General features: G+C 45.0%; 2 protein-coding genes across 2 annotated transcripts in view; one reads left to right on the forward strand and one right to left on the reverse strand.

Moving 5' to 3' along the window:
• Window positions 1-1,220: 1,220 nt before the first annotated feature.
• Window positions 1,221-16,912, forward strand: dok1b (docking protein 1b). The gene is made up of 5 exons (XM_012820668.3): window positions 1,221-1,667; window positions 9,789-10,085; window positions 11,329-11,416; window positions 13,480-13,652; window positions 14,358-16,912. Exons 1-5 carry the CDS (start codon window positions 1,611-1,613, stop codon window positions 15,513-15,515), a joined length of 1,773 nt encoding a protein of 590 aa, XP_012676122.2. The 5' UTR covers window positions 1,221-1,610; the 3' UTR covers window positions 15,516-16,912.
• A 73-nt stretch (window positions 16,913-16,985) lies between these two features.
• LOC105894139 (meiosis 1 associated protein) overlaps window positions 16,986-27,171 on the reverse strand; it is a 34,655-nt gene continuing 24,469 nt past the window's right edge. Inside the window, 3 exon segments of the mRNA XM_042710511.1 lie at window positions 16,986-18,861; window positions 21,218-21,409; window positions 22,804-23,031. Of these exon segments, the coding sequence (XP_042566445.1) occupies window positions 21,227-21,409; window positions 22,804-23,031 (411 nt within the window). The 3' untranslated portion in view covers window positions 16,986-18,861; window positions 21,218-21,226.

Raw genomic sequence — 27,171 nt, forward strand, 5'->3', positions numbered from 1 at the left:
TCGCTCACCCAGAGTCCAGAGAGTGTCAACATTCATAGTTTGCCTGCAAGGGAAATCCAAATAGTGAAGTTGGAGGCCCCTCTGCAGAAAGCCACGATGACACTGGGGTTCATTTTAAGGATCTTGCCCTTTGTGAGGGTGAGCTTGACTCTCACCTCAGTCAGCAAAGAGGCCATCAAGACAAACAGGAGAACTTTGGCCCCATATTAATCAACATCCTGTTGTACCGAACATGATGGTTCTGTGGCTAGGAAGAAGGAAGACGAGGAAACGGACATGATACAAACAAAACGTGTGCGTTAACTCCCCGCTGCAAACACATACAGACTCACATCACAGACCCAAAATAGGTACGTCTGAAGAAAGCCCAAAATACACTAAATGTACAGGGGACCTATTTTCTACAAATGGCTTATTGGTTTATGATAATACTTGCTACTGGGGTGACAAAAATCAACGTATCCCTTGTATTGTCGTCCCTTTTAAAACAGCAACTCTGAAATGCTCTATTTTGCCTACTGTTCTTGATTTCCTCATGTATACCAACACTGCTTTGCAGGTATGAGGAACTATGTTCAACTCAAATATATAAAACAAATTATGGAAGAGCAAAGAAAACAACCAACTTGTGAATCTGTAACTCAAACATAGTGCAAACAGCAAACATACTGATTAAATGATTAAATGCATTACTTAAATGGCAAATGACTGGGTATACGTAGATCATTGTGGATAAACAAAAAAAAAGTGTTGATGTACATTTGTTCCTTGTGCCTGCTCTTGCCCACCCTGTAGCCTACTCTGTGGACTGAAAAAGACTGAACAACGCTTTGGGATGCTGATGTAGTAACAAAAAAAATCAACTATACCTGTACCATTACACACAACACTCGCTGGCAATCATTACATGCAGTGATGAAAAAAGAATATGGAAAAAGCATGTGTAACCGTTCAGAATTTACATAATGTTGACATCACTTATCAGCAAATGGCCTGTGGCACAGGAGTTTTTGCACAGGTCTACTTTATTTCCTTACATGTGCTTTGAACGGGGCAATTATTGGTACATTTATATTTGTAAAGTATTCTCAACATGAGTAGAAAGTACGTAAATAGAGCCATTTTAGCCTACTATTAAAAGAAACCAAAAAGTACGTAGACCTTTTGTACACCCCAGATTACATATGCCATGCTCCATGACTGCACAGGATGTAGGCCCAGCAATGAGGTTTGCAGGCGACTTTGAAAAGTAGGTGGGAGTTGCGTAGTGATCTCCTGTTAATAATCATCGTTCAGGCTCGGAGCTGAAGAAGAGCGCTTCCTCTGCCGCGAGGGAGGCGACAGCAGAGCGCGGATAAGGCTGGCGCGCGGATTCGACTTCTAGGCGTTGGATAATCTTAACTATACCACATTTGACCAAAAACCTGGGTACTTCCTTGTGTAATCCGTTCATTACAAATGACTTACACTATAGATGTCCGTGTTGCACATACTTGGCTAGCGGAAGTTTATGTTTTAGGAAGTCAGACAGTATTCAGCAACTAGGTAATTCTAGACCATATCGAGTTGTAATATAACGTCTTCGCCGCCGAAGAGGAGCAAAGGGTGAGATGGATACGCACGTCAAAGAGGGACAACTTTACGTTCAACACCAGAAATTCGGCAAGGTAAGAAAGACCTCTGTACAGCCATTCCAGCAGCGTCAAACGTAACATAACTCTCAAATTCTGACAGGGTCGCAACAGTTTACCGTCAACTCACCGTTTCAAGCGAACTAATTCACAACAACTGTTTAATAGTGTTTATCTCATAGTTATAGACAACGAGTAGGTGTCGTCAGAGAGCTGTTGCTGCTTCTATGGTACCTTGTGCCAGAGTTACTGTGTCTTTCGGAGTAGATGGATATAAATCTCCTTGAGCTAATGCACTGTTATTGCCTTTTCTCAGCCCCTTGCAATGTTTTGGGGGCGACGATTTTGTCATGCTACAGTGAGAACGTCTTGTTATTACCCCACAATGAGATGGCTTTAGAGAACTCTACAGCCATTCCTCCTGCGACATGAGGTGGTCACATGAATGAGACTCAAGGCTGAACAACTGAGCTCTACGTAACTCACATACAGCAACACTCCACAGCTTACGATGTTGCTCATTCTCAAGCCGAATGACACATTCTCGCCAAAGACAGGCAGTTCGGAGTTATGACTTTCGACAGGGTTACCTAGATCGTTGAAAAGTATTTTGAACACTTTGTTGCATCATCAGATACAACTTAACCACATTCATCTCGCATATATATATTAGCCTATGTTACTGCTGCTCTTTACATTAACTTATCACATGTCAGAATTGTAATTACCCTATAAATGTAGGGGATACGGTTGTTGTTAGTTAATACTGCTTGTATCGGCGAATGCTGTAACTTTCCAGCTCCTTTAATTTGTTCTTATGACACAAACGTTTGCAGTCGAGTCAAGTTTTGCGACTGGCGGCATGTTTTCGCCCCGAGCAACCAGGTGGGTGTGACCAAGCAGGCAGGGTAGGCACCGGGCGCTGGGCACGCGCTCGGTCAACACTTCACACGGTGGCTCATCACTGTTTGTAGAGCCCGTGTTAATGTTGGTGGGTGAAGTGTAGCTATACGTTTCAACTGGAGACGCAGAAGTATGCCTTCGGCACTGTCAGTTGGTCTCTCTCTCTCTCACACACACATGGTTTAGGTGTGATTGTCTTTTTTTAGTCATTGTTTGGCTCTGCCAAGCCCGTCTTTTGCCTAGACATGATCACATCGCATGGTTCTCACAGAAGGATGACAGCATAGCCTACCATCAGGCTATGGAAACATTGTTTCCTGAACCAAGTGATATGGTCTTGAGTTATCAGGGATGTTGTAGCTGGTCTTCAGCCATGCAACTTCAGCAACAACTGAGTGTGTTGTCTCTTTGTTTCTGTGTGTGTGTGTGTGTGTGTGCTTGGAAGGAAGAACATTGTTCTTTCTCAGCCCCAGATGCTGATATGCATTTGAACTGAACTTGATTACAAACACTTGCCTGAATCGGTGGAGGCTGCGTCTCAGTCAGTCCTTTCATCTTCACCAAATTCCAGAGCAGGATGGAGGCCCACGTACACCTCATTTGATCCTAATGTTTGCCAGACCAGATGCCAAACGGTTTGATTTGTGTCCACTTTCAGCTACAGTGTTAGAACCATTTTGTAAAAATGTGTTCGTGGTCGGGTATGTTAACATAACATGACGTGTTAGTTATGAGTTTTATTCCTGTGGAGAATGAACATTTAGCCATTGTTTGCTGTTCAGGGTTCGCTGTTTTGTTCGCTTACTACAGACCACCACGTGTCTGTTATCACAGTAAAGAATGGTTAACCCCAGTCTGATTATCATTACATAGATTTCTTATTCTTTGAAGTGTGTGTGTGTGTGTGTATGTATGTGTGTGAAAGAGAGAGAGAGAGAGAGAGAGCTGGCAAGAGGGAGGGCAACATTTTTGCCCACCACAAAAATGAATGAATCATCACTCGAAACCTTTCCTCTTTAAACATGAGACCTGGCACACTGACACACCTAAACTGCGTGTTGCTCTGTTGATCTGCATGGCTCTGCGCTGCATTGTTTCCTCTGTCGGACACGAGTTCAGGGCTTTTGAAACTTTTGTTTGTTGGCCTTGGAGACAATAGAAGCCCCCTCGCTCTCAACCCTCTCTTGGCTGGCTGGCTGGCCGCCCCATGGCCTGGATTTTTTGGGGGCCCAAAACCCAGACTGTGTGTGTTTGTGTGCGCAGGAGGAGAGCTGATGTTGACTTTGGCCCGCGGCCGCAGCTGGCCCTGTGTTCTCCGGGTCGCCTGCAGCTGCAGAAATCAACACTGTCTGCATCCACGCAAGACATGTGGGGAGAAGGGGAAGAGAGGGAGGGAGAGAGGGAGAGAGAGAGAGAGAGAGGAGGTGGAAAGAAAAGAAAAGAAAGAAGAAAAAAAAAAAAGAATGATGTGATGACCAGAGGTGAAGCATAAGCGTGGAAATGGAAGGGGAAGCTTGGCATCAGAGCTTGTTGTTGCAGCTTGTTGTTTGTTGTGTGTGTGTTTATGTGTGTTTGACAGAGATACCTCTGTCTAGCAGTTTAGGCCACTATCTAGGGTTGGGCGAAGTCTACTGAATTGTCATATGACAATGTCTACAGTAAAACATCACAATGGATGATGGCATGAACATATTTATCAGTTCTACGGCGCCAATCCATCCCCGGTTAAATCGCAGCACACAGATAAGAAATAAGTAATGAATATATTTTTGCACGGGGAAGCTGGGGGGGGATGATGATGATGCTGGGCTCAGCATTGTGATGACTGTCAGGTATTAGCAATGGCATTGGCCCAACCTCACCAGTAAAGAGTTGACTCATAGCAGGAATCGTGTAACTTTCATACACTTTCTTTCTCTCTCTTTCTGTCTGCTTTCCTATAGGCAACTATGTAACATATATTGCAGTCTTGTAGATTGGAACCAGGGTGAAATACATATATGGAAAGGACAGTGAACGTGTACAGCGTTCCCTAAACATGGAATTTTAAACTTGAAATATTTGTACTCTTTTTCAAACATTCCAGTGCTTCAGTACACTAACCTGTAAAGATGGGCAGCGACAGATTAAAACTTGAACTGTTCCAAGACAGAACAAACTAAGATGATGTCAAAAATAAAAAAATAGGATGATGCTACATATTCACAAAAAGCCTTTTCTTCGGACGAAACGCATCTCACTATTCTGATGTGACTATTATAATTACAATGACAATATCTTGTGGACAGATATTGCAAATATGGTAGATGGAAAATTTGAAGGTAGTAAAAGTTAACCTGGGAAAGCCCCATATAGTGTTAAAACACAAATTCTCTTGTACCCTGTTTTTATGACGCCCCCCCCAACCCTCCACAGCTGCCACCATATTCTGACCACAAGGAAATGCGTTCATATGTTCAATACATGTACTTGCACCTGAAGGGCAAAAGTCTTGGATACTTTAGTAGGGATGATGTTAATGTTTTATTTATGGAAATGTTGTTGATGAAGAAGGGACCACTATGTTCTCTGGGCTGCACAGGGTTGGTGTTTGTCTACTGGGGCAAAGCTGATGTTATGTTTTAGGGCTTAACAACTCCTTTCCTTCAGTCAATAGAGTCTTTTTTTTACACCAATAAACGCAGAAACAGAAATAGGAGGGAGTTGATTGAACTGTAGTTTTTCATGTTATGTTAATGTTTCAACATGATTTAATTTAAGGGCTGGTATTCAATGCATTGAAGAGTTTGATAGCTATTTAATTGTCATAGCTGCTTTAGCATGTATTTTCTGTAACAGGTTCAGTACTTGTAGAATATGAATATTAGTTAATGACTATTTTATAAGAGGTGTAAACAAATGAACAACTTAGACATGTGTTCAATATGTATACAATTTGGGTTAGAGTTTGATGCCACAGGTTTGGGGCAACAAACCAACAAACAGAAGGAAAAAAAAAACATTTCTTTCCAGTAAATGGGTTCTTCCGGTGATGTGAATGTCCTCGCCTATCCACTTTGGTTGGTTAGACTGTGAAAATTCACAGTGGCAAGTTTCAGTCTCTTTACTCAAAAGGCAGTAAGGAAACCTAACTTAAGTAACCTTTCCACACTAGCACTGAGACCTGGTCTACCACATCTCCTTCCACTGACCTATTATTACTTCACACATTAACTCTGTCAGCTTATGTGCAGTGGCCGTGCCAGTTATAAAAACACTCGTTGTTGTGAAGGTAACGATGGAGATCTGCTTCTCCTGATCAGGCAACTGAACCAGAACAAGTTTATCAGATAGCAAAGGTGGCAGTAGCATCCTGTCGATATAGATCTTTGGTGAGGGAGTGGTATGTGCAAAGTTTTGAATATGCAATACTTGCCACAGATGTAGTTCTGTGGTACGGCGGTGTAGTAATGGCAGCTGAAGCCACTGTGATATCGCAGGCTTTAAGGCAATATGTCAGCCAGGACCTATCAACTCTTAAAAAGTTCATCGGGGCCCAACTGCTGCTGCTGCTGTAGAAACATGCTTCAGTGACACTTTCATTTTTTTTGTTCTCCTCATCAAGTGGAAACCTCACCTTCGTGGCCTGTGGCAGCCCGTCCTCAGCACTTTCTCTCAGGCCTTTTCACTTTTCTCTCCAGTTGTGATTCACACGTCCGAAACGTCACGTAACGTGGGCAGCAACTGGTAGCAAGCAAGGCATGCCTTTTTGAACGGGCTGCAAACTCGGGGTGGGCCCCGGCTCAACGTGATCCCCCGCTGAAGGCAGACTGCTGTCTGTAGACGCAGTGAGTTGGATGGGCTGCCACCATGTGTGGTTGCATGCGCGATAACACTCGAAACACATACAACAAGTGCATTATTCTATAGGATTAGGCAGTGGCAAACCATGAGGAAGTGTCTCTCTCTCTCTCTCACTCTCTCTTTCTTTCTCTCTGATTTGCATAATTTCCATCCTGTGCTGTTTTGTGCTGTCGGTCCTTGCCTTATATGGAGCTGAGGTAGCGCCTGTGCTTGTGCCTTAGGTAGCTGTTCCTCTTGACATCATGCACACGCTCAAGGGTGTCCTATGGGTATTGGAGTCATTTCCCCCACAGCTTGTGCTGCTGATTAGGTGAACTACTGTTTGCGCTTGTTTGGCACTTCATCTTGCCCCGTTTGTGTAAAGCACACAATTGGGATTTAGGCATGTCATTGATGCAAAAGCATTCAGTCTGTTGATATTTGTCCTACATAAGTTAGTAGAATGAACATATCCTCTGTACATATTTGAATATTGAATAATAATTATGTTTTCTGGACCACTGGATGTTGAATATAGTGGCCCCATCGCTGGTATGGTCAGACAGTTGGTGCTTGGGTTGAGACTGTTATTCAGCGCTCAAATGCAAATTTGTCAACCGTCTCTTTCAACAGATGTTTCAGTTCAATTCAATTTTATTTATATAGTGCCAACACAATCAAATTGTCTCCAGGCCCTTTACAGAGCCCAGGGCCTGAACCCCCCCTGAGTTGCTCGCTTGAAATGTCTGTTAAATACTCTCTCAGTGTAATGACGATAACAGATTTCATATTTTCAGCTTTCATGTAACCCACACTTGCGGGAATCATAATTATACACTTGCATATAATATATCTTAAACATAAAGGATGGTGTGAAAATATATATCGGTGCAGTTTGTTTTGTGTGAGAAATAAGAACATTGTTTTTCTGACAGAGAAGTGGTAGGCCCATCACCCAGATGGTGACATCATACCTCTGGTGAATGTGTGTGTGTGTGTGTATGGAAATGAAGGATGAAAGTGTGTGAACTTTGCACTCAGGTTTCTGTGGTAGCATGGCTGTGCCCTAGTTGTGCAAGTGGTTGCAGGAGCTGGTCGGTCCCCACCCCTCTCCTCCCTGTCTCATGGAAGTCTTGCTGATGGAACATGCACCTGCACTTTATCAGAGGAAGCTAAGCATGCTGGGTAATCCCACACATTTCCTTTACTGTGGCAGTTGCTGTTAACACATGTGCTGTTGCGGGGAGTTACAGAACGTTTGTGTGTGTGTGTGTCTGGGTTTGACTGTGTGTGAGTGTGCGTGGGAAAAAGGGAGTTTCTGAACAGCAATCCTCGATCATCTATCTATAATGTGGCATATTAGGACAGGCTGACACATGGAGACACTAAATAATCTTTTCTTGTGGGGCTGTGAAGGTTAAAACCCCCAGTCACACAGTCAGTGCCTTGTCACGTTGTTGTTCATATGAGCAGGCCTGGTGTTGGGGGAGGGCTGACTACTGATTTGGCGATATCTTCATGCTACAATATGTAGCCTAAACATGTCCCCCGGTTATATTGCCAAATGGTTTGGTCTTAAAGTTGCAGGAGGTAACCTGTATAAAAATTACTTTGCAATGCTGTGTGATTGCTCTAATCACATTAAGTACATGTACTTTTTTTTCAATTGTGCAATGTTTGTGAATTCACCGTGTCATATGAAAAGATGTTAGGTTGCAGTTAGGCCCTAATCAGAAAAGGCCTGCTGACACTTGCTGAGACCTGTCATAAATAGTGAATATGTGAAGAACGCGATCTATACTTAGTAGCCCCAAAAGTAGTAAAGCGTGCATCACGCTCTGACCTGGCTCAGGTCTACCAGATGCATGGCCCCTAAGGTGTGTATCCATTTTAGTGTTGGCTTCAGTCCTGGTTATGTTTTTAGCATTTAAGTGTGTATTAACAGGTAACCTCAGCACTGTGGTGACTCTTGAGTTGAGCTGTAGCTGAAATATTAGCACACTGTTGGTCTACTGCCCCAGCTAACATATGTTAACAAGCTAATTTGTACTGACATGTAGGCTAGGCTTCCCAGATGGTGAGTGCACACATGCAGGCTACACACAAACGCAACATCCAAAGCTAATTGGAAGGGAAATTCCCAAAGTGAGGATCTAGTTTGTGTAGGAGTTCTTAAACGTCCAGTGACCTTGAATACATCCAAGTATTGTTTCAGAGCTAGCCGACACAACGCCTTCTTAGATGTCTTGAAAGTCTAGTCACTGGACAGAATGTTCTGCACTTGGGTCAAATCCTATACTTTGAAGCACACTGATTTTCTGTGATCATGGAGTATTTTTCCTTCATCAGTTGTAGAGACAAACATTTGTGCAGGTGCTGTTGGGTCTGTCGCTGGCATTGTTGTTTTCTTCAGCAATCTGTTGCTTTCCTTCCCTCTTTTGTCCTGGCGGAGGAAACCCCCCGATATTCACTGACAACGTTAAGTTTCCTTCAGTTATCTAAGCGCCTTGACTGTAGTTCTTAACAAGGATGTCATGGGAGTTTTTAGGGGTTTTGCTAGAGCAAAGCTTTGTTTTGATTGATTGGTGATTGATTCTACTTGAACTCAGGCTGAATCTAATGTGATGAAGTGGTGTGTGTGTGTGTGTGTGTGTGCGCGCAGGCAGGCATGCACACACATGTTTGTAATTTGATGCACTTTGGGTTTTCCCATCTGAGATTTCCCGACTTCCCTATTGGATTTGCCCTGTGTTTTCCCAAGGTCAGGGACTGACCTCTGTTGTTCCTGTATCCTCTGGGATGTAATGACCAGGCCTGGGACAGCCCCTTGCTCTGTCTTCAGTCTTTCTGCTGCAAAAATGTCCCTTGACATTTTATATCGTGTCGATATAATGCACGTCTTAAAAGTACATTTTCAGAGCATTCCCTCAACCAAGGGATATCAGTCTCCTGGCCATCACAAACCTATGATGTAAGGTAACAAAGCTTAAATGGTCATAGTGGACATGAAAGTGACCTGTTCTAATGACACAGCCTACATTAAAAACCTGGCTCACCAAAGTGTCTGGAAAATATGTGGAGGTGGTGATTTGTCCACAGTGTAGTTTTATTTGTCTTGTGGATTTGTGTGAGTTATGCTATGAACATGCATGGATAACTCCAGTATTAAAGCAGGCATGTTGAGTGGAATGGAACTGAAGATTCTGTAAAGTGCCAGCTGATTACTAGTCTTTCCAAATAATGGTGTCTTAAAGCTGGAAATGTGTTTCTTCACATTATTGCTCAACAGTTCAGTTTCTGTTTCTGTGCCTTTCAGGCATGTGAAATAAGACTGTGTTTTTAAACAGCACACAGAGCCCTGAAGTTCCTTTACCCTTACAAATATATACTCAGACACTTAATCAATCCCTTGCATGTTTTTCATTCAATCAGAAGTGGAAGAAGAACTGGTTTGTGCTTTACCCGGCCAGCCAGAATGGCATCGCCCGCTTGGAGTTCTACGACTGCGGCGGCAGCGGCAGCGAGAAGCCCAGCAACACCAAGAAGCTGGACAAGAAGATCATCCGCCTGTCCGAGTGCATCAGCATCCTGCCCGCCGTCACAGAGTCCTGTCCCAAGGAGAACATGGCCGCCTTCTGCGTGGAGACCAACGACAAGACGCACGTCTTCGCCGCCGAGAAGCACGTCACCACCGATTGGGTGGAGAAGATGTGCGAGATCGCCTTTCAGGTGAGGGAGTGTGTGTGTGTGTGTGTGTGTGTGTGTGTGAGCGGGTGTGTTCAAAGCGAAAGGAAAGGGGGAGTACCTGGTGTGTAAGAAAGATGTTCTACACATTTTCCATTTGAGGAACCGCACTTTGACATGTCACATAGAGAACCCCAAAAAAGATGTCTTCGACCAGAAAGACCTATTTCTGACGCGTGCAGATTGCTGAAACTATGTTCAAACTTATTTTAACGCCTCATGTAGACTCAGGTGCAAACCACATCAACAATGTTACATGTCTACCACTGACCTTTTGAGTCAGTGACTCTGCGGTCTCTACCTGAGATGGGCTACAAGCAGAAGGAAGAATCAACCAAAAAAGAAACACTGAGACAGCCGATGTTAATCAGTTGTCTGCGTGTTTCGAGAAGGTAGGATATGGCATTGGCTTTAGTGTAGCAGAAATGGGCAAAAAAAGAAAGAAAATTGAGAAAGTCGAGTCTCCTCTGTCCTCGGTCTACCAAAAGGCCATGAAATGCCAGAAGAAGACTGGCAGCGAGAGCCTCCAGGGTCGGTGCCAGGGTCTAGCACACACACTGGTAACCAACAAGAGAGGGCCATTTACAGGCTTGGAAATGTTTCCCTTATCCCTGATAGTTGTAGCCTGGATTCTCCTACACCTCATGCAGGGATATGTAGTATATTGTGTGTCTGGTCATACACGGCTATACTAACTGGGCCTTGTTTTCCATGACAACTCACACACATGACCCCGCTACTTCCATGACAACCCACACACAGGTCCACGCTACTTCCATGCAACCCACACACAGCACGTCCACTTCGGGATCATGAGGGCCTGTCTGTGAGTGGCGGTTAGTCACTTTTTAGCCCTTTGGCCCCGAGAAACGACTACAGCTCTCTCGGATGGCTTTTCATGTGAGTGGACTCCTAGTGTACTCAAGTTCACTCACACTTCTGCATTGGACACATGTGTGCTGCAATGTTGCTGCGCTTTTTTTGATCAGTTCCGTGGAACTTGGTCCAGGGACACATTGTGGTTTTTATGTGGTTGAGAGAAGTGCAAAAACAATAACTGTCTCCAAGAACTGTCAACCTCCAGCATGCACACATGTGACATGCACACATTCTACTTCCGTACTAAGATTTCCTGCAGGAAAAGTGACTGTTTTTTTATGTGGGAAATGGGAATGTGTTTTGTCTGACTTTGCATGCTAAGCTTCTGATTGTGTTTCTCTACTTGTAGGGAGGAAGTGGGTCCCTGACTGGGACTGACTCCAATGGACAAGACATTCAAATGGCAGAGAACCTAATCTACTACTCGAGAGAAGAAGGTACAGGAGAACTGCCTAAACTTAAAGACTATTCAAATGTGTTTTAATGGGTCTGGAGTATTAGTGTGTCTTTGAACCAGTAATGTGTATTCACACAGAACATATGCACGTTCAGATCAAAACATCAGACCCATATGCAAGTTCAGATAATATATTTTATTTAGCAAATCTGTAATGTACATAATGCCTTCATAATATAACGTTAATGAAGGCAGTCACAGACCACAACCGTCTGCTTCAATAAAATGATACATTAAATGAAAGTGACACTGGTACATAAGATGCCAGACAAAGGTGATGCTCCTGAAGCTGTTTCTCCCCTCCTGAGCGAATTTGCACATACAGCATTAGTCCAAATGATATTGGAATGACAAAATGCACGGCTATTTAACAATTGACATTATCGTTTGAATAATGCATGTGCAAATGTCAACATATCTGAGAGAAGAGCTCCCAATTGGCGGCTCTCTGTGCAGCCGTGTTGATACTGACAGAGACTTATTTTAGATGGTTTCTTTTTGGCTCGGTGTGCATACTGTCCGTGCCTGTTCTTTAGTGTGACAAGGCAACTTTGAACAGACTGGGTCTCTCTCTCTCACACACACACACACACACACACACACACACACACACACACACACACACACACACACACAGAAGAGATTAGCTTGTAACAGAAGAATACAGGCCACAGTTGCACGTTGTTACAGTTACCCTCACCGTTAAAGGCAGGGGTCTCCCTTACATCACTTCCTGTGGCATCTGGCTTCCTTGACAGGCAGCCTTTTGAACAGGGAAGGGTAATTCCCCTCCTGTCACATGTTAGGCACACAGCCTTGGAAAAAACAAGCACTTTTAAAGTGTTTGCACTTTACAGTTAGGAAGAGGGAACTTCTCCCTCTGCCTTCCATAACCACATGCGCACACACACACACACACACACACACCCTCTTACTGCCAAAAGGATTGTGTGAATCACGGTGGGTAAAATGTTTTGCCATGCTAAACAATAGAGTACAGAGCATGGAGAGAATCTCAGGCATTTACGCTTCGTTCCTCCATGGCCTCCTCCCTTCCCCCCGCTACTGGGATGATATTCAAGTGTTTGAGAGAGCTGAAGACACTGTAATATACTGTTGGAGGTTGTCCATGCAGCTAGATTTGGTATTTCTTCATCAGACTGTGCTGAGTCACATCTACAGACAGCGCCTTAAGTTCGTTTTCTTAAGGAAACGGAGGCAATCATTTTATTGTATTTATTTATTTTGCATCTGCAAAGTTATACTTGCTTAAAGGTGGAGTCCTCAATCTTGGCAGAAGGTCATTGATATTTGAGCTCAACAGCCAATTAAATACACCCCTCCTTCATTTGCTCCTGAAACAAGAAGCACCCCATGTAGTCGATTGGCTGGAATAGTATGTGGCTCAGTCCAAGCCACTTTGTTAGGTTTCCTATCTACAGAGTGAGGACTGCACGAACACCGGACTTTCTTTGAGTGCACACTGAACAGACAGCTAGAGGAACGTGAAAATCATTTTGCTGTATTCGATTCTAAAGTGTAATTGATTTTAGGTGCCTGTATAAGTTTGCATTGAGGAATTAAAATTAGTTGTAGCCACAAGCTTCTAGCGGTCACATGCCTGTCTCATAAACTTGGTCGGTTTACGAATGTGCTTGTGCATACATGGAACAACTGTTAACCACAGCAGAAGGTCCTTTTTGACTTCTGGGTTAACTGTCTCTCAGTTAGTTGTAATTTTATCTGTGGGGAACAGTTTCCATCGCTACTTGCTGCGGTCTTCTTTTGAGAAAATGGAGATTTACCTTGTGTCTTGTGAAGTCATCAACGCTTGTGGTTGGTTGATGTACAGATCATAGTCATGTACACAACTACAATTTCCAAAAGGCCAGTGATTTGAAGTGTTCAAAGACATGTCATTTTGAAGTCGATAACTTCACAGCCTACACTGACTTGAATATCGTTATTTGAGTCATGTCGTTTAGTGGTGGGGTGTTGGTGGCAAATAGAGATGTTCACCCTGAACCCTGTTTTGGCCCTCAGTGAATGAGTTCTGGGTGACCGTGCAGAGGACGGAGGCCTCAGAGCGCTGTGACCTGATTGGAAGCTACTGGCTGAAGGCGGACGGCGAGAGCCTGATCCTCAAAGACCCCAAGAGCAAGAGGAACCTGCTGATGTGGCCCTACAAGCTGCTGCGACGCTACGGCAGAGACAGGGTAAGGACTGCAATGAGGTCTATTTTAACAGCACTTTTAATCTACATTCACAGGGGTAGGCGGTGGACACCTGCAACACAGGGTGGTTCAATCCACTTTTGTTTACATTTCCCATTTACAATCCCCCCCGCCCCATGACCATGAACTTGTGAATATGTGGTTCCTATTATTCCCCAAGCCCTAGGGTGAGCCACAGTATGTTAAGAGTTAAAAGTCCACCTTAAACTACACCTACATCTAGGGTTTTATGACTGTTAAAGCAAGTATTCATGCCTCGACCTCTGGACTCAACCTCTGACATGTGGAATGTGGGTTGGAACGAGTGTAAATTGGTTTGTGTGTACACGTGCAACCTCACTACTGATGAGGGTCCTCATGCTAAATCTGACAGTTCAGACAGGAACTCGAAAGCCACAGTTGTTTCCAAGTCTGCTTCCTGTGGGTGCCATGGTGACCAGCTTAGAACAGGAAACTGGCCTTCCTCTTTCCCCTTCAGACTGAGCAGGAAGGTGCTGATTGAGCACTGAACCGTCAAGGCCTTGTTACCGCGACAGAACATGATATTCTCACCATGCTTATTGGTTGCATGTACCCAAATAAATGAATAAATATGTAAACAGAGGTGACCCATTATATCACACCAGACTGTTGAAAATGTATAAATTAATAACTGAATTTTTTAATTCTGGTTTTAACTCTCTCCAGGTTATGTTTTCCTTTGAGGCGGGTCGACGGTGCGATTCCGGTCCGGGAAACTTCACCTTTGAGACAAAGCAGGGCAATGATATCTTCCAGATTGTGGAGAGTGCCATCCGTGAGCAGAAAGCTCAGGCCGAGGACCGCCACCAGAGCTGCCCGTCGTTTGACCCTGACTGCCCTGCCATGCAGCAGATTCGCACCGCCATTGCAGAGGGAAATGCTCGTGAACCAGACGGTGACTCGGGGGGCAGCAAACCTGGCTCAGCCGATGGGGTTTTTGGCCGAAGAGAGGGTGCCGATGGCAAGCACCTAAAGGGTCGCACCCTGCCAGAACCCCCCGCCCCGGTTGGAGGTACCCCTCCTCGCTCCCCTATGCACCGAGGGCCCAGGAGTGGTCCTCCATCTCTGGATGACCAGACCAATCTCTACTCTGAGCCGGCCGACTCGGTGCGCATTCCCCCCAACCCTGGCGAGTGCCTGTACTCAGACCCAGTGGACAGCATCAAGGGTGGCTCCAGCCCAAGGCTCCGACCCCTGGGTGATGAAGGTGGAAGCCGTCACTCTGGCAAGAAACCTGAGCCCTTTTATTCGGACATTTATGACCGGGTGCACCTTGACCTGGCCCAGCGCACTGCTGGTATGTCGCTGGACGGGATCGTAAGACGGCCTTCCGAGGGTGGTCGGGCTGAGCACATCTACGATGAGCCCGAGGGCCGGGCGGGTCAGTACTCCTCCTTACCCTCACTCTATGACGAGGCTCGCCCAGACGCTCAGGCTTGGAAGACCAGAGGAATGGATGAGTTTCAGGGCCACGAGGCCCCCTACAACCCAGACCTGGACGACTACTCGGTCCCAGCTTACGGCAAGCCTCAACCATCTGCCACTGCCCGGCCCAAAGTTCCCAAGCCTCTCACTGCCCCCAAGCCGATTAAAGGACCCCGGAAAGAGCCTCCCCCACTGCCTCAGGGGAAGACAGGGGCCAACCTGAACAACAACAACAGCAGCAGCAACCAGAACAGAGGAGGAGGAGGAGGAGGTGTGGTGGGCAAGCATGTGGAGCTTTACAGCAAAGTATCCAAGCACAAGCCTCCAGCCAACTCCTGGTACCCTCCTGTTGCCCTCCGCTCCCCAGACATCATCTATGACAACCTGGGAGATATCTGAGCAAATCTCCCCCTTTACCTCCTCCGCTCCCCAGACATCATCTATGACAACCTGGGAGATATCTGAGCAAATCTCCCCCTTTACCTTCTCTTGCCATTTCTGCAGACTTTGGTGAGGTGGTAGGAGAGAGTCGGAACCCCTCTGATAAGGGCCCACAGCACTGTCGATGAGATGGTTGCAAGCGATTGCTTTCCTGGCATGTGACTGTTCTCAGCCAGACCACAGAAGCTAGAACTGAAGTAAAGTCGAGCACAGAAGGGATTAAGAAATGGTCATATTTAATCTGAGAACATGTAAGTGAATTGTGTGCCTTTGTAGTTGATGTCACTCGTCAGGTGGAATGGATATTGATGACCAATTCTGTTTCTGGAGTGGATGTCGGGGAGTATGCTCTTAACTGGAATGAGACACGGTTTTGCACTTCTTTTACCAAACCAACGAAAGAGTCGGTGATGCTTTTTAAATATGAGAACGGAAATGTAAATTATTTAACAAATCCTGTTTCCTTGACACTTAAATTTCACGGATGCAATTTTGGGTGAAATGGACAGAAAATCACTACACAGAAACAAAACCTGTGTTATTCTATGTACAGATCGTTTTAAATGCAGAGAAGTTAACCCATAACTATTTGTGTGTGTTTTGTGTGTGTCCATCAAAAGAACAGCTGTGCTGTTGTAAATATGTTAAGGACATTAGCAATAAAAAAAGAAACCAAACCAAAGAAGGGCATCTTGTTCCTCTCATCGCGTCATCACCAAAGTGGTCTAGAATTTTCTCTTTGTGCCCTAAAATATCTAATGACTTTGTTTTTGTTTCCAAGGTGGTTACCGAGGCCAAGAGGCCATGAAATCACCCTGAATGCTCTTTCTCTCTTTCCACTCATCCTCTGTTTCCATCCTTTCTTCTCCGTTGTCCGGTTGTCCCGAGTGACTGTTGAAGGCAGCCAGCACAGCTCAAGCATGGCCAGTGTAGCTGGTGAATATTAACCAGTCCAGGAAAAAAGGACCCTTATTTTTGGGGGGGGGGAAGGTTTAAGCAAAGATCTTAAAATCTTGGCTAAATTAATCTTACGTGTACCCCTGGCTCTGCGCTGCAGTACAGGCTGTTCCTTGTCTGTTTTTCCCCTCTCTTTCACTCTCTTTTTCTCTCCCTCTATTTCCCCTCTCCCTGAATCTTTTCTTCCCCTGTCTAGAGATGTTATTTTCTTAAGCAGGCAGCCCCGTTGCCCTGCCAAAGCCCTGATCTATTTATCACATTGTTCCTCTTGCTTTCAAATCCGAGTATCGTGAATGAAAAAGAAACAGTCTACAAAGGCAGACAAAACAGTCCTCATGTGTTCGCCAATAAAACAAAAATAAAATACTTTAATCCAGGGTACTACTGAAGAGACAGAACTGCAAAAATCAATTTTTGTCATTCTTTCTCGCACTAGTTCTTCTATTGCTTTTGTTACTAACAGTGCTTGCTTGAAGTCAGTCTTGCAAGGCTATGGTGACTACAATGTGGTTATCCCCAGATGCATACTGTATACAATGTCACATCAAAGTATCATAGTTTGCCGATATTTAGTATATAACCTTTATGGGTATGAGTATTCCGAACTCAGATCCCTTCAGCTGAGAAGGAAAAAGATGAATTCAGCTGAATGTGTGCAGTGATGGATAATCGTCTACTGAACATGAATATGTATCTGTTGTTAAAACAGCGAGTGAGCTTTTTAAAAGACAACTGTTTGTAAACACAGGAATGAAAAAAAGAAGTGTTAATGTCACTGGGCGAAAAGTCGCTGACAAGGAAGTACCCTACTTCGGTCTGTTTTCACAGCACCTCTCCTCCCCCAGCGTGACCTTTTCAATGGCCACTTACTATCCAGTGGGCTGATTTATTTCACTGCAGTGTGAAACCTGCTCCAACTTGCTCCAACAATCTGTCATTGTGAGCCATTTCCTCATGTTATAACCTAGTGCTCTTCTGTCATCCAACTGCAGTACCTATTAAAAGCCCCCAACGCACTAATAAACATAAACTCATAAATCAGCTTATACAACGTAGCAGCACAGACACTCTGTTGGCTAAAAAAAGACATGAGAAAAAAAAGATGGGTAATTTTGAGTTGGCCAGCTTGTCCAATTTCTCTAAATTTGGCTTCCTCTTTCTGAGGCTGTTGCGTTCCTGTTTCCACTGTGTTGCCTGAGACAATGGCAGGAAAGGTAGAGGAGAAGGCAGAAGAGTGCAGCAGATATGTGGAATAGTGTATCAGACAAAACCAGCTTACACGGGTGGATGAGTTGGACTTCTAGTTGGGCTTTTTGGGGTAAATGTTTTGCATGATTGAGTTAAGGCTTTGACATGGAACCACACATGTAAATGGTGAAAACCACAGCAGTGAATGTTATGAAGTCAATATGAGTCACCCTGTTGATCTAGAATCTACATGTAAAGTATGAAGTATTCTGTTAGTGTCGAAAGTAATACTACTTAAGTATACTTAATAATACTACTAAAGACCTGTATTGAGCAGGTTTTCTAAGAGTGCAATACACAAGCCCCGGAGCTCATAGTTGACACAGTCATAATAATTAAGTCAACACAATGTCAGCTGGCCATTTTGCCTGCTCAGAAACATCATTGAGGCGACAAACGTGGACTGTTTGCAGATAGCTGGAGTGTTTGGAATGGGGTCAATCAGAGCAGCTGCTTCTATTATGAGTTTCAAGGTCCGTCGGAACTCATCAGGACTATTTATGGAGAAAAAAAAACCTTAAGTCATTCCACTTCCCACTCTGACATTCCACTTACGTTTTCCAAGGAGTTTCAGTCGAGGCTGCACTACAGGCACCCACTTCCCTCCTTCACTGTCTGCTTTCTTTCTTTCTTTTTTCTTTTTTTTTAAAAACAAAACATTTCAGTCATCCTTGCTGCACTGAAGGGCTATGCCTGTTTGGAAAGTCGGACACAGTTCAACAGCTCTGGAATTTTATTCCATTGGCTTTACATGTCTGTTCATTACATTGATTCTTCTTTTAATCAGCAACAGCCTGAACTGATTTAGAGAGCAATTCATAACAACATCGTTCTTGGGTAATAAACACAAATCTGAAAATCTTTTCCCCCCAAGTTACACAGATGGGAACAACACTAGAAAGAGCAGCCTAGTAAAGTAGGCTGGTCTTGAAATGTGACCAATAAAAAAACCACAACAGTGCTTCAGGGAGGCCAGATGATCTCCACAGCGAGGGAGAAACGGTCGAAGGCTGCCAGAAGCCCGTCCACATCTGGTCTGTCAATAGACGAGTTTTGCATGCCCACTGTCTCCTCATGGTGGGATTGAAGAAGCCCACTCCTGTCAGAGATCGTGGGTAGTCACAGAAAATGTTAGAGGCCTCCCTCTAAATAAAGGAGGCCAAAAGGCATGTCTCCCAGATTGACTGCACATATAAGTAAACCACATAGACACTTATTAGAGATTTGAGTATTGTCTGTTGAGGATTGAAGCCATGTTGCTTCAATCATGATTTCCTAAAATGTAGTTTTGTATTCAAGGAGATGTGTCATTGCTAAATTCCAGTTCACTTTCCTTCAGTCTTCCAGCCCTGTTGCAGCATTTCAACTCTTAAACAGTGTGACCAAAAGGCGGATGACTAACAAAACAAACTAAAAAGTTGGCCCGTTTTCCCGAGGGGGAACCTCATCTCAGCATGTGGAATGAAGTTGCATGCCTCTGGAAGGCTGTTAGATGTTATAGTGTTTTTTTTTTTTTTTTTTCCTTTCGTTTTGTTCACTTCTTTTACCCCTGCCTTTTTTTCATTAAGCGACGCCCTGTGCTGCCTTCGGTCGGTCTTCCGCGCTAGCCTTCTCGGGGGAGAACACATGCTGGCGCCATCAGCGAGAGGCAGAGTGGTTTCCTGCTCGAGGCTCGACCCTCTGAGTGAACACATGCTAACCGCTAACATGCTAGCTGCTTTCCTCTGCCTCCACATCATCACCTAAAAATCCTTTTGCGATTTGCATAAGCGTCTTTGAGGGGTAAAAAAAAAAAAAAAAAAACCGACTGACATTAAAATGTCACCATTGAAGTTGTCGTTGTGTCACCCCTGTGTCTGATGGTGTTGCTATACAAGAACAGGCACGTGTGTGTGAATGTGTGAAAAGCTCTGGCGTGCTCTGACGTGTGGCCCGGCTGAAGCAGTGGTGTGGGCAGCGGATGGTGGGTGGAATGGCGGTGCGTCTAATGAGTGGAGAGCAAGCGCTCCGAGGGAGAGAGGGGCGCATTGATGAGCCTCCCAGCAGTGCCGCCACCCGCACCCACCCCCACCCCGTACAGAGCTAACCAGCTCCTTCCCCCGTCACCTTCGAGTGCAGCCCGCCTCCAGAGGACCTAACCAGCTCTTAGTTATGGGAGCTGGGATGAATAGATGTCTCTTTTCTCTCTTCCTTGTTTTTTCTCTCTCTCTCTCTCTCTCTCTCTCTCTCTCTCTCTCTCTCTCTTGCTCTCTATTACCCCGTGTTGGTCAGAGTCCCTGAGCACAGTGGACTCCTTTGACCACAAGGCTGGAGGTCATGAGGAGAGAGAGAGAGAGAGAGAGAGAGAGAGAGAGAGAGAGAGAGAGAGAGAGAGAGAGAGAGAGAGAGAGAGAGAGAGAGAGAGAGAGAGAGAGAGAGAGAGAGGGGGAGAGAGGGAGAGAGGGAGAGAGGGAGGGGAGAGAGAGAGAGAGAGAGAGAGAGAGAGAGAGAGAGAGAGAGAGAGAGAGAGAGAGAGAGAGAAGGAGAGAGAGAGAGCGAGTGAGTGAGTGACAATGCCCTCACTCTGTCACTTCACTGTTTCCTCCGTGCTCTCGTCATATCCGTGTAGTCTTTCCCCTCCCGTTTCTATTTGAGAGCAGGAGAAGAGAAACGGCTCCCTTTTTAAACATTTTTGTTTTATTGTTTGTGGTTCCGGCATTTATTTGCGCTCTTCTCGCTTGCCTCAGCATTCTCCTTCTGGTTAGAGGGAAAATATTTGAGTGAACTTTCTTTTTCGTCCCACTTGCGGTCCAGTGGCGCCTAGCCCCGTCTCTCCTCCTTACAGGGGGAGAACGGAAGGCCTTTTAAATCACATAAAACTGTCTGATGTTTCTGTGAAGGTAGAAGGCCGTGCTAATTAATGGGGTTACGAGGCTCTCCTCCTTGTCAACAGAGATATGAGGGCTTCTTGTTTAATGGTGTCTGGGGCTGCCGTACACCATGTCTCTTCTGACATAATGAAGTATTTTATCCGCGTACTAATGCTTTACAGCTGTGCTGAGTGTGTGTTTGTGTGTGTGTGTGTGTGTGTGTGAGTGTGTGTGTGTGTGAAAGAATGATTCAGCTGAACTGCGAGCCTGTCTCACTAGCCACAAACACTCCCTCTGAGTTGAATTATGCACAACCGCGTGGAGATCAGACAGCTGAGCTGATAAGGGTTGGTGTACACTCCTCTGTGTATTGAATGGACTGTATATGTATGCAGAGCAAAGCTTTTCAGCGTCGCTATCAGGGGTCAAAGTTCATTATTGCTTAAAAAAAAAAAGATTACAGGTACCCTGTAGAAAAAAAAAAGGCTTAAACCAGGGGAAGGATAGAGTATCTCCTTCACACTGAACTGTATCACTCCATTTGGTGATCTGTGTGCGTGCGGATCATTCTTCTACTGTGGGGTCATGGTGAGTGTGCCATCTCACCTGCAGGGGCTACAGCATCATTATCAGTTCGTCGTCACTCTCGCCAAGGCAGGAGGGGGAGGGGGAGGAGGAGGAGCGTTTGCCGAAGGTCAGGGAGGGCCGGGAGCTCTTGGCCGGGGGGCCCGAGGAGGGCGGGAGAGGAGCCACGGTCGCCCGCGCCCGACCCTGGTGAGACTGACGGCCATGAGACTGCTGAGGAGAGATACAAACAGAATTTAGGTGAGTGAGTGAGTGAGTGAGTGAGTGAGTGAGTGAGTGGAGTGAGTGGAGTGAGTGGAGTGAGTGAGTGACTGACTGAGTGAGTGATATAGAAAGAGAAAGGTACAAAGCAGCAGAGAAAGAAGAACCAAAGAACGGAAAGAAACTGCTGATGGAAAAGTACGCAGCGACAGCGAGAACTGGAAGTGACATTCATTCCCATTCCAGCCGGCCAAGCCTCCCCCTCCCTCTGGCTGCTGAGGGCAGGACCATGACACAGGCTAATGGCCACAACGCCGTCTTTCAGGTTACGCAACGGCCAAAGAAATCAGTTTCCCAATAACGCCATACCAGACACAGGCTACCAAAATCATGGTACCATTTCACTGTCCAAATCATGTGGAAACACAATAGGGTCATCGTGGTACGCAAGAGTAGTCTTGTCGTTTGGCCTTTAAACTTGGTCAGACTGGACAAAGCAAACACCATTTGCATGTGACCAGTAAATATTATGACCTGATAAATTGTGCACGTGCTTGCTTGCACATTCATTTACGTCTATGCCTCATATCAGAGGTTGACCGATAGAGAAAGTAGAGGCTTACATTACAAGCGTTGATGTGTGTGTGTGTGTGTGTGTGTGTGTGTGTGTGTGTGTGTGTGTGTGTGTGTGTGTGTGTGTGTGTGTGTGTGTGTGTGTGTTATTCAAGGATATCTGCGTGGGTGGAGAGCAACTGCCGCAATAGTCAGTTTCGTTCTTGGCTGTCACAGGCCAAACTTCCCTATTCTACTTCAAGCTCCACATACTGTCTACAGACTGTACACACATATACCTATAATGAAAAGACAAACACACACACACACACACACACACACACACACACACACACACCTGCTCTCATTTACTGCTCCCTGCATAGCTCCAAAGAGGGGCTACTGCAACATTCTGAACTATCTGCAGTTCAAGTCTACATTCCGGTCACGTCCGTCCACACAATGCTAAACACAAACACAGTCCCAGCAGCGCTCCCTTCCCTTCCCTTCCCTTCCCACCGCTTGGGCTGAAAGGCCTCTTTAGAGGGCAGCCCTGTGGAGGGCCTGAGAGGAGAGGAGAGGAGAGAAGAGAAGAGGAGAAGAGAAGAGAAGAGAAGAGAAGAGAAGAGAAGAGAAGAGAAGAGAAGAGAAGAGAAGAGAAGAAGAGAAGAGAAGAGAAGAGGAGAGGAGAGGAGAGGAGAGGAGCAGAGCAGAGAGGAGAGGAGCAGAGAGGAGAGGAGAGGAGAGGAGAGGAGCAGAGCAGAGCAGAGAGCTGGGGTGGGGAGGGATGCTGCTGCTGCTGCTGCTGCTGCTGCTGCTACTGGAGGTCTGCAAGCCTAAAGGGGCTTCCTGACCTGCCGGGCCGTGGAGCCCTCTTGTGGCCGCAGTGGCTCCCTGCGCTGGTTCTGCCCGGCTTCAGGGCTCACCCCGAGTCCGTGGGTCTGGGTCTGGGCAGGACCCTGCCTGCGGTAAGGGTGGGCCGGTCGGGAGGCCAGGCCTCGCATCCTGAGGTGCAGGTAGAGGTTAGTGTCCAGGCACAGGGGGTTGAACATGAGGTCGTCCTCCAGCTGCTGCAGGGAGTTCTGAAGGAATAGTGAGAGGGGAGAGGTGGAGACAGAACCTGAGTTTAAAACCCTGGACAATAATACAGGGTTTAAAGCAAAAAAAAATCCTGAGCCTGAACTTTTTTTTGTGTGTGGGAGGGGGGGTGTCTTCCCGTGGCATGGACACATTCGCAGGGTAAAAAAAACCAAACAAACAAACAAACATTTAGAAATGAATGATTGCAGATTATGGTGAGACTTTTGAAACTGCAATCCCAAGAAAGGTCAGTAATAGTCCTCCACCTCACTACAATATGGTACTAACACATGTGGCATTTACGATTTCTTTTGATATCAAGTTTTGCTGCTAAGCTTTGTCCTTGAAAGGTTACAAGATGACTTACCCTTATAACATGTCACCTTGTAATTGTATGTCAGTGGAAGAAGATTTGATTTGCAACCATTCAAGAAAGTCAAGAAATTGAGGATATATGAAAGTCAAGTCAAGAAATTGAGGATATATGAAAAAAGGCCAGCGATTTACTTTTTAAACTGTTAAAGTGCAACAGTGAACTGTAGATAATAATGTAGTTTTATATTGCAACATTTCCATAATTACTTTGTTCAAAAGAAATAATCGTAAATTTAATACTAGGAAATTAATAGAAAATATATCAATAAAATAAATAACAAACAAAACATTAAAATGTTACAAGAACTGGTAACTTTAATGTTGGGAAATAAATACAAAACAGGACTTTGTCCATGTACTTGTTGGTGGCTTCGTCGACATTTAAGGAAAACATGCCGTTTTTTTTTTTAGCTTTTCCGAAATACGTCTTTTAAACTCTGGTGTTATGCCGTGTGTGTTAAAATAGCGGCATGCTGATTGGATATTGACAGTTTAGTCAAATACACATCACACACACGGTCAGTTATTGATGCCGGTACATCAGCTGTGGATGTTGCTCCCGGTAAAGGCGTTGTGTGTTGGAGAGCTAGCTAGTTGCATAGGCTATATTAGCTTTCTCGAGCACAAAGTGCAGAAGCAAGCACCTGCTTCTCTTAACTTCTTACACCAGCTACCAAAAGGCTTACTGTCCTTCCCTTCCCATCTCTTCTATCCATGCCCAGCGCCATTTATTTTCATGAACTTACTTTCCATCCTACTCTCCTTTGGTGTGGTGTCTCTCTACTCGGACATACTCGGGACTTCTACCGCTGCACCATTGAGAGCATCCTCACCAACTGCATCTCAGTCTGGTTTGGCAGCTGCTCTGTTGCGGACCGCAAAACACTCCAGAGGGTAGTGAAAACTGCCCAACGCATCACTGGCTCCCCACTCCCCACCATCGATGCTGTCCAGCGCAAGAGATGTCTGCGGAAGGAGCGCAGCATCGAGAAGGACAGCTCCCATCCCAACCACAGACTGTTTGCCCTCCTCCCCTCAGGGAGGCGCTACAGGGCCCTCCGTTCCCGGACCAGCAGGCTCAGGAACAGCTTCTTCCCTGCGGCTGTCACCCTGTTGAACTCTGCACCACGGTGATAGTTCCCCCTGGCTACCCCTCACACTCCTTCCTGTATTCCCCTCTCTACCCTGGCTTGACTGCCACACACCTACCTCCAGCCACTGAACATTTGCACTAAATTGTTCATTGTATATATCTATTTATGTTAAATTGTTGTCATCCATATTCATCATACTTATATCTTATCATGTTCCTACCTCATTTATAACTTATAACCTCTACTGCCACCTTCACCTGTACTTCATCTGCACTTTACACATATCTATATCACATCTGCACTAATCACCTTTATTGCTGCTCATGTTCTTACTGCTCATACCACTTATATCTTATGTCATACTGTATATACCATATTTATCTATATTTATATAACCATTTGCACATACTCTGCACTCTTCTACTTTGCACTTCTGGTTAGATGCTAACTGCATTTCGTTGCCTCAGTACCTGTACTCTGTGCAATGACAATAAAGTTGAATCAAAAACTATGAATTTTGTGATCAGACAGACCTCGACGCGAAGCAACGCAACACAAAGCGTTGCGACTCTGTAAGGCTGTCCTGGCTATATTCCATTATGTTATCAGTTAAAGTCATATTAAATCAATGACAGTGAATACATGTGTTTGTAGTTTATTCAATTTCAAGAAAACAGTAAAGAAAAGTATGTGTAGGCCTCACAACAATGAAGGGGGTGGGGGGGAGACAAAAGAAAGGACCTCTATAGGACCTAAAAAAATGTAAGGCCTCTGGAAACAGGCCCTGGGTGTTACAGCTGAAAAGTATAATATAAAAGAAATCATGCTGCAATTAAACACTTCCCCTGTTCTTTACCATTGGAGAAACCTCCAATGTCAAACAACAACACAACAACACAATTGCTATATTAAGACATACGGGGAGGGGAGCCTGTGCCTCATCTCAGATTTGCGCAAATCCCTCACAAACTGGGTTGGAGCGCATGCGTAGAACCTTCTTAGTAGTGCTGATCTGACATAAAATAAAAAAAATCACGGAGGGAAGGAAAACAGTACCTCTGCCTCACCGGTCGGGTTTATGCTTGTTTCTGCTGTTTCTTTTCTGCTACACTTATATTTGACCTTGACCTCGAAAATGGAAGATTCTATAGCTAAGCTAAAACATTTCACTTAGCAATTCCACTTAGCTATGTCTAACTGGTTTGCAAATAATGCTGTCTACAATTTGCAATGAATTTAGCCTAATCTACAGCGATATGCGTGAGGATATTACTCATGCATCTTCAATTGCTGAAATAATTTACGTTTTATTTAGGCCTATTTAGATGGCACCGGAAGGCTGGCTTGTTACCTCCATCATCGTATTTGCAAGCACGCTTATTAATAGAGTTTGTCCCTGTCTTAATGCGATGTTGTCCAAACCAAAACAACGTTTTAAAAAACGTGAATTGATCTTCTTCAGTCTTACTTTGTACTTGAGGCCTTTTGCGGGCATCTGTGGGAGTGGGAAGCACTGATGGTCCTCTTCAAAAATCGCCTGATATCCATGGCTAATTAATCCATTCCGAACAGGTAGGCAGGGAGGCTAATCCACAACGTGTATGTGTTTACATACTTCCTGGATCCTGATTGGTGTCGCTGCCGCAGCCAAGGCACCGATTGGAGGGTCACATACCATAATACAGCGCAGATGAAAATGATTCAGACTACAGCGTTTATATGTTCAAACAATTTTGAAATGTAGGTGTTTTAAAATGACACCAAATTTATTTTTCTGATTATTCCAACGGCAGAATACAAGGCCCATGGAACTTTGAGGTGCGGTAAACGGCACTTACAGGTGCGTAAACGATATTTTAGAGGTGCGTAAACGCTATTTCCAAAAATTCCAGAGGTGCGTAAACGGCGTTTACCCTCCACTTACAGCCCTGATTGTAAACGATGCAACTAGTGGAGGGCGGCAAGGTGCTCAGTGTTTGCCAGATTGGGAATGGCGTAATGTATGAAAGGGTTCAAAATTATCATATTTGGAGGATAATTATCATATCTGGCAACACTGGGAAGGCGGTCGACCAATGACAGTTCGCGCTACAGTCAGAGCTCGCGCAAGAAGGTGGAACGTAAGGGAGATACGCTTTCCAAAACTTGTAAGGACGTAATAACTAGTTTGTGAAAGACCCAGACAAACACAAATATCTGACGAGGCAAAATCCCGGACGATTTTGGAATCCCTGCCGGACGCATTTTTTAGGTCTCGAAAAGAGGACATGTCCGGGTAAAAGAGGACGTCTGGTCACCCTATCTAATCTAATCTAATCTACACTAGGCAGAGCCATAGAGAAAAATCGGTGTTTGAAGCACTTTTCCCCAAGACCCGCCCCAATCTACTTCTGATTGGCTAATAATGTTATTTTGAGAGCGGGAGAGTTGTGCTCCTTTCATTTCATTGGCAGACAAACTCATAAACTCGAAAGTGATGGTGATGATATCGAGACGTGTTTTTTTTTTTTTTTTTAATATAAGAATTTTTTTCGCAGCCAAACACCGCACGCCGGGAATCCGGCACGGTGCCGGAATACTTTAATCCCTGATAATATCATTTACTTTCAATCACAGGTAATGGAGCAGGACTGGGAACCTTATCTGCAAAATGAGCTGAACGCAATGATGCTG

Source organism: Clupea harengus, chromosome 18 (genome assembly GCF_900700415.2).
Source record: "Clupea harengus chromosome 18, Ch_v2.0.2, whole genome shotgun sequence".
NCBI lineage: Eukaryota > Metazoa > Chordata > Actinopteri > Clupeiformes > Clupeidae > Clupea > Clupea harengus.